Source organism: Cygnus olor, chromosome 1 (assembly GCF_009769625.2).
Source record: "Cygnus olor isolate bCygOlo1 chromosome 1, bCygOlo1.pri.v2, whole genome shotgun sequence".
Lineage (NCBI taxonomy): Eukaryota > Metazoa > Chordata > Aves > Anseriformes > Anatidae > Cygnus > Cygnus olor.
In genome coordinates, this window is record NC_049169.1 from 187,815,966 (window position 1) to 187,823,851 (window position 7,886).

Genomic DNA, 7,886 nt, shown 5'->3' on the forward strand with positions numbered 1-7,886 from the left:
GTAGGGGAAAAAATGTTCACCCTGCTATAGAGGAAGCTTTCCCAGAGGCTGTTATCAACTCCTGGATGCTGGGCAGGACCCAGGGTTGACCCCAAAGGGCTGGCAGCCTGGCCTTTTCCTCCCTGCAGCTGAGTGCACCCCCCCTGCTTTTACCCCATCCAGCATCTCCGCATCCGTGCTGATCACCTGCAACACCTCCTCAGCTGCTTCAGGTCTTAGGGGGCTGCTGATATGCTGCTGCTGCTGCTGTGACGTCTCCATCACCCTTGTAGTCCTTGGGCTCTTGCCAGGTCACCTCCTAGGTGAAGTCTGCTTGCTGAGCATGGTTCAGATCAAACCTTGTTCCTAAAGCCCCTGGAAGGTTTTGGGGCTGAGAGCACCGTTTTGCTTGTTCTGGGATTTGTCTGCAGGAGGAGGAGGAGGTCACATCTACAGGAAGGGTGCTCGTGGTTCACCTGGCTGCCCCAGCAAGTGGGGCTCAGTCCCCTCTTCCCAGAGCTGTGCTCAGAAACAATATTTACTGATATTAGCTTACCATCCCAAGGCGGGGGGGGGGATTACTATGAAATGTTTACGAGGACTGTTTGAAACCTGAGAAGAGGATGTTTTTAGTTACGGGAAAAGAGCCAAATACCTTGGAAGAGAAATATCCGAGCTTTAAGAATTAATTACCGCTTCCAGTAATGCAGGCTGAACTATTAAATAACCTTGCGCAATTTCCTGGGCAGATGCATTTTAATGGGAGGATTGTGCACAGATCAACAGCGAAATAGGGTTCACCAAGCCCGGGCACGTGGGCAGAGCCCTTCGCACCTGTGCTTACCCAGCAAAGGGCAGAGGATGCTGTGGGGTCTGAAGCAGAGGCTGATTCACAGCATCTCACAGCTTGAGGGCCTCTGGGTGAGGATTTCTCTTGTGGATGGTCAATGCCAGTCCAGGAAGGAAAACGTGGATAGCAAAACAAGGGTGATCCTAAACACCACAGTTGTAACATCTCTGGAGCTCTGAAATTATTGTGCAAACTTTCACAGAATCTCAGAATCACAGAATCCTCTAGGTTGGAAGAGACCTCCAAGATCATCTAGTCCAACCTCTGTCCTAACACTAACAAAACCTCCACTAAACCATATCACTAAGGACTACATCTAAACGTCTTTTAAAGACCTCCAGGGATGGCGACTCAACCGCTTCCCTGGGCAGCCCATTCCAATGCCTAACAACCCTTTCGGTAAAGAAGTTCTTCCTAATATCCAACCTAAACCTCCCTGGCGCAACTTGAGCCCATTCCCCCTCGTCCTGTCACCAGGCATGTGGGAGAATAGACCAACCCCCACCTCTCTACAGCCTCCTTTAAGGTACCTATAGAGAGCGATAAGGTCTCCCCTGAGCCTCCTCTTCTCCAGGCTAAACAATCCCAGCTCCCTCAGCCGCTCCTCGTAAGACTTGTTCTCCAGACCCCTCACCAGCCTCGTCGCCCTTCTCTGAACTCTCTCGAGCACCTCCATGTCCTTCTTGTAGCGAGGGGCCCAAAACTGAACACAGTACTCGAGGTGCGGCCTCACCAGAGCCGAGTACAGGGGGACAATCACCTCCCTAGACCTGCTGGCCACGCTGCTTCTTATACAAGCCAGGATGCTGTTGGCCTTCTTGGCCACCTGAGCACACTGCTGGCTCATATTCAGCCGACTATCAACCAATACTCCCAGGTCCTTCTCGGCCAGGCAGCTTTCCAACCACTCATCTCCCAGCCTGTAGCGCTGCTTGGGGTTGTTGCGCTCCAGGTGCAGGACCCGGCTACTTTGCAATACGGTGCAGGACCCTTTGCTACATTGCTTTTCAATTGTAAATGAAGTCAGTGAAACGGGTGCTTTCTATACCCTAAGTTTTCTTTCGGAAGAAAAAGATAGGAAGATAGGGTATAACTGGTTGTGCTACGCAATATACACTGGCCTAGCAAGTGTATGATATGTATTTGTATACCTGATCCTGCTTCTTTTAGTAAAGAGCGTCAAGCAATGAATGTATTAAGAAAGCCTCTTAAACCAGTTATTTTTTTTTTCAGTAAAAGGAATTAATTTCTCCTTATCTTTAGATATGTGGAAAGAGAACAGTGGATGAGCAAGGCTGAGAATCAGTGGGGTTTTTCTGGGAAGTCTGAATTGTCACAAATTATCCAAAACTGAAGCTGAGCTGCTGTTTTGTGAGCCATGCTCCAACTCATAACAAGCTTTTGGGGGCTGTCACTGCGGAGGTATCTCTGTGAGGCAGCTCTTTGGAGGGTTGTGTGGTACCTCAGGGCACTGAGGCAGCATCACCCCCTGGTGGTAGTTCATTCTGAACCTGTTCAGACCTTCCTAAGTAACCAACAGTTCCACCAAAAGCTATTGAAGTCCACCAGGACTAACATTGTGTTATTGGAGGTCTGGGCATGGGATATGGACTTGTTTCTAGTTGTTCCTCCATCCAAGCCTTGGCCACTTCTGCTCCCGGGCCAAAGCTGGCACTCAGTTATTGCCCACAGGGTCACCGTGGTCTTTCTTGTCCATGGTCCCTCTTGTCCATGGTCCTCCATCCAAACACACCACAGAAATATAACCGTGAATATATAACTGTATAATATAATATTGTAATATGTAACTGTATCCAAACACACACACAAATATAACTGAGTGCCATGTGTGCCAAGAGGCAGTGAGGAAGCAGCCTGGGTTCAGGATTACTCAACCACAGCCAAAAGAGAGGAGGACATCCATGAAACCTCCCGAAGAAGATAATCCTAGCTCTACCTAGGGACCTGTGGCTCCTGAACAGAATCGCACGGAGCTGGTTGATGGCAGCAGCTATTTTAAAATTCATGAAACCTTAAAGCATCGCTGGATGATTTCATTTCTGGGAGATAACTAGACAAAATAGCCCAACGGGGGGGAGATGCTGATGTAGTAGCAGCCATAATAGTGTGTGATGCCACAACACGTTCCCGCTTCTGAAAACCCACTCATCCTTCTTGTCGGGGGAAATTGCTTGATTCTGTTCCACAGCGGAGGTGGTGGGAGGAAGGAGGCAGATTCATACTTCCCTCTGATCGTGGAGAAAGGCCAAGCTGAGACCTGCCATGCTCCTGAAGGGCTTAGGAAGAAACCACCCCCTGCCCAAGCTGCCCCCAGCACCATCCCCAGCTCCAGCTTCCCTCGGTCAGCAGGCACCAGGGCTTGGTGCTGGGCGTATTTGCTGTAGATGTACGAGCTGAACACCTTTAGCAGCTCGCTCAGTGAAACCCCATACTGGGTGCTCAAGTAGGGAATCAAGCTTCATCGTTTCCAGCCACAACAGCCACAGTTTCAAAAGTAACCAACACGCGAACACAGTGAGTTTTTTCTTGAAAACGGTTTGTTTTCCCCAACTTCAGGACAGTGAAATGCTGCCTAGGTGCCCCAGTTGTTATTTTTTAAATTCCCCTTCGAATGTGTGTCCCATGCAGTGACTTTGAGCTCACTATGAAGGTATCTGTCCCCGTTAACTGCATGCCCCCGCTCCCCTCAAGCCCCCAGGACAGAGTTGTGGACCTGGCAGAGCACTTCTCAGGCTGAAGAAGTATTTTCAATGTATTTCAACCACTAACATCCCTTGTCCAGGCAGCCAGCGTGCTTTGGCACTTCCAGTAATTAACTCAAGAGGTTTGAGCCTAATTTGCAGCCCTGCTTTGGGTCTGCCCATGTAGGTGTTGGGCTGTGTCCCTCCAGCCCTCCTGTTCCCCGTGTTAGGCACCACAGGGCCCTTAAAGAGCAGAAATACAGACCTTACACCTGCATTCATATCGTGCACGTTGCCCCCGTAGCGGAGTTAGGTTGGAACAGGGACAGCAGCAAGTGATTACTCCACTTCCACGTTTTCTGCTCAGCGTGGAGCAGAGCTTTATTTTTACCAGCACAACACATGCACTTCAGAGGCAGATCTGAAGTGCAAAACCCACGTTCTGTGCTTAGACAGCCAGCAAACGTTAATAAAAAATAAATAAATAAATAAAACAACACTCTGGTAGGGTGGGAGAGCTGACGTAAAATGGGAGGAAAAAGTCTGACCCGTTTCCGACTGGCTACAGATTTGCCCTGGGGAAGATGGAGATGTGATTCCTCATAAACATAGCTATTTTCTCTAAAGGAACCTACGCATCAGTCCCTCCTATCACACGGCTCCAGAGAAAGCAGCAGCAATCCCACACACATCTCAGCCGCGGATTGCTCAGCACTTTGTCCCACGGTGATGTGCAGCAGAGGCTCAGCCCTCCCGTTAAGGGCTCTGTGGGACAGACCTCTAAAGCAGCGGGTCAGAAATGAGAGCTCATTGCTAACAGCTCGTCAGCATTCGGGTGGGGACAGGTGCAAGCAAAGCAGCAGTCACTGAAGGAGGAAAGAGATCCTATTACAAGCAGTACTCTTACAGGCAGGTCTCTCTTTTCATGTTTTCATGTTTAATAAGGCTGTTTTTTTGTTTTTTGTTTTCCCCTTCCATATAAAGCTTTCCAACAAGGGCTTTCCAAGCATTTTATAAAGGCAGGTTACATCATCATCATCACCATTTTACAAGCAGAAAACTGAGGCCCAAAAAAAAGTCATTTCAGCAGAATAAAACAGCAAATCCCAGCCCAAAACAGAAAAAAAAAAAAAAAAATCAAAACCTCCTGGCAAAAAACCCTTTCTCCAACCACATCTATTCAGTTGCTATGCAGCATTATTATTATTTTTTTTTTTGAAAAATAACCCTACAAGACCAAACAAAAGGGAACAACAAGGGAACTGCAAGCTTTGACATACTTACTTCCATTTTTTTGGCATTAGTACAAAAATAAAGATTTTTTTTTTAATTTGTTAACTAGTTTACAAAAATAGAGAGTCTATTGGGTCACCCTGGAGGCTTTACTTGACTTTGGAAGACAAAGCCTGTTTGAAACGTCTCTTTAGATCCTGCATGTTGGGGGATCGGGGCCGAGGGATGATGGATGCCCGCCGCCTGTCCGCGCCGCCGGCGTGCTGCAGCTTGCTGACCTCCTTGCAGAGGTACTGGAACACGTCGCAGACACCCTGGGAGTTCTCGCTCGTGGAGATCTCTAAAAACAGGCTGCCCAGGTCGTTGGCCAGCTGCAGTCCCTCTTTGGCCTGCACTTGCCTGGCGTGGAGGAGGTCGGCTTTGTTCCCCACCACGATGATGGGAGTCCTGGCGTCCGGGTGGAGCTGGCGGATGTGCTGATGGAGGGGTCGGACTGCTTGGTAGCTGCCGTAGTCCGTGATCGAGTAGACCACGAGGAAGCCCTCTGCCCACTTCACGCACCTCGACAGCGAGTCCAGCACCTGCACGCGGTCCCCCTGCACCTGCGGCACGACAGAGCCAGAGCTTTGACATGGGGCTGTGACAGCACAACGCCTGTGCCACGGGTAGCACCGTTAGACGGGTCCAGAGAGGTCTGAGCTCTGTCCTAGGGGACCGAGCCTGGCTGATTCCCTTTTAGGAAACACAGGCTCAAAAGCTGAGCCCTCAAGTGGCAGAGAACTGATCTAATTTAAGGAAGCGAGGCACAACTCGGGGCATCCCATGCTCAGCTGGACGGCAGCGTGCCCAGCTCCAGGCAGCGAGGCAGAGCCCAGGGCTTTTTATTTCTTAGGAAAAAGGGCCGAAAGCTAAACCTACCAGAATCACGAGCTCATGCCCCTGCAGAATTCACGGTTTTTGACCCAAACCTTATTTTGAAGCGAAACCTGCCTCCTGTTTCGCTGCCCGCTGTTGCCAGGATTTGGGGCGGCTCCGGAGCGAGCCGCCGAGATTTTTCCCCCCCGGTTCCCAGGGCTTTAGGGCGGGGGGCGGCGGGGCCGTACCTGGAGGCATCCCGGCGTGTCCTGGATCTGCACGGCGACGTGCTCCCCATCCAGGCGCACCAGGCGGGAGTAGAGGCTGCCGGTGTTGGGCTCGTAGTCCCCGATGAAGCGCTTGGTCAGGAAGCGCACGATGAGAGCTGGAAGAGAGGGGCTCGTTAGGACGGACGGAGGGACAAAAGGCGACAAGGGGGGACAGGGAGGGGACAGGCGGGGACATCCCGGAGCGGAGCAGCCCCGCACTCACCGCTCTTGCCGACGCCGCGGGCGCCCAGCACGGCCAGCCGCACCTCGCCGCCCGGCGGCCCCGGGGCGCACTCGGCGATGGGCGCCAGCAGGAAGGGCTGCGACATGCTCGGCAGGCGCATGGAGGGGCTCGGCTGGGCTCGGCTCGGCTCAGCCCGACTCGGCTCGGCCTCAGCCGCCGCCTTTTAAAGGCTCCGGCCGCGGCTCCGTGCGCGGCACCGCCCCGGCTGCAGCGCCCGGCCCCCGGGCGCCTCTCCCCGCCTTCCCCATCCTTCCATCGCCTCCTTCCCCAAAGGCCCCCGCTGCTCTGGGTCAAGCTGTGGGACCCCACGGCACTGCCCCAGGAAGGTTTTGGGGGCTGTGGTTAGGTTTGGGGTGCACCTTCACCCCGCGGGATGTGTCATCCCTGCAGCCGGGGATGGAGATGGGAAAGGAGGGGAATGATTTGGGCTTGGATCTCAGCTCTACAGCTGGATATATGAAAGAAGGGGAATGATTTGGGATTGGATCTCAGGTCTGTAGCTGGATACATCCCTCTACAGTCGGTGTAGAAAGCCCAGCTTGCAGGTCAAGCCCAAGCCAGCCCCGAAACTGAAGCGCTCTATCAGCCCCCAGGGTGTGGATTAAGCCCTTCGCTTTTTAGGAGTGGAGGAAACTTGAAAAGGGAAAGGGTCGCACAGCCCAGCAGGTAAATTAGCCTCAAGCCTGCTAACAGCTGGGTGCACGCTCCCATCTCTGTGCAAACCGTTGCCTTGGCTCCTGCAAAATCGCTTGTGCGGTGTGCTGCTTCTCCAGCATGTGAGTGTTTACAAGTGAAATAATTCATTTAGGGGATGCTTTGGTTTTGTTATTGTCTGGGAGATAACACAAGGAAGCAGGAAACAACACGGAGGTGCCAGCCAGGGAGCAGGCTGGTGCCAAGGGAGATGCTGTAGGCTCCCCATCGTTCACAGGCACCCTTTGCACACTGGGCACTGAGACTCTCCATCCCCTTTCACAGAATGTTAGGGATTGGAAGGGACCTTGAAAGATCACCTAGTCCAATCCCTTTCCAGTGGAGCACAGCTCTCAGCTCCATGGGATGACAACAGGCCATGTTTTTCTTTACTTTCTCTTGCCCTCCCTCCTGCTTTCTCCCCAAGTCCAGGCAAAAACCATGCCTGCTCAGCACTTCTTGGGAAACCTCCAGTGACATGAAAAGTCAGGATGAGCGCACTAGAACATCACCAGCTCTGCTCTACCACAGCAAAAGTGTCCCCAGGGTAAGTAACCCTGGCACCACAGACCACAAGGATGGTCAGAACAGCACCCACTTCCCAGGGGCTCAGTCCCACAGCGGGCAGGGACCCAGCACCCCCCAAAGTTGTGCCCCAACTGAGTTCTCCCCTTGTGCCCCATAAATCCCAGAGTTTTTCCACCCAATAAAGAAGCCACATGGATCTTTAGCTGGTCACACATGATTCACAGCAGTTTACACCCTCAGTTAAGGCTGTGGAGGAAGTGCTGTGTATTATTTGTGTTACTCCGGTGCCCAAGAGCCCCTACAAGAACATTGAGGCAATTTTTCCCCTCAGAAAGCGATTGCCTCTAAAATCTCTACACCAACACTCCCTGTCACGCCAGTTTTCCTTTTGTAAACAAGATTTTCTTCCATCGCTAAAAGCTTTTGGTTTCCAAAGGTTCATGCTATTGTCATCCTCTCCCATTGTCATGCGCCGCTTGTCTCTGGCCTTGTACACAAACAGGGGCTATTTTAAAACGTTTCTTTATAAAAGA

General features: G+C 51.9%; 1 protein-coding gene across 1 annotated transcript; it reads right to left on the reverse strand.

Moving 5' to 3' along the window:
• Positions 1-4,500: 4,500 nt before the first annotated feature.
• On the reverse strand, positions 4,501-6,275 carry RASL11A (RAS like family 11 member A). The gene is made up of 3 exons (XM_040543922.1): positions 6,112-6,275; positions 5,868-6,004; positions 4,501-5,366 (listed from the first exon to the last, which is right to left on the reverse strand). The coding sequence occupies exons 1-3, from the start codon at positions 6,230-6,232 to the stop codon at positions 4,914-4,916; spliced, it is 711 nt and encodes a 236-aa protein (XP_040399856.1). The 5' UTR covers positions 6,233-6,275; the 3' UTR covers positions 4,501-4,913.
• Between the last annotated feature and the right edge of the window lie 1,611 nt (positions 6,276-7,886).

Bases quoted from the DNA above. Each gene is read 5' to 3' on its own strand.
- RASL11A (XM_040543922.1), bottom strand. From the start codon at position 6,232: ATGCGCCTGCCGAGCATGTCGCAGCCCTTCCTGCTGGCGCCCATCGCC. The intron at 6,005-6,111 runs GTGAGTGCGGGG...CCTCTCTTCCAG, and splicing joins CCGCGGCGTCGGCAAGAGCG to CTCTCATCGTGCGCTTCCTG. The intron at 5,367-5,867 runs GTACGGCCCCGC...GTCGTGCCGCAG, and splicing joins ACACGCCGGGATGCCTCCAG to GTGCAGGGGGACCGCGTGCA.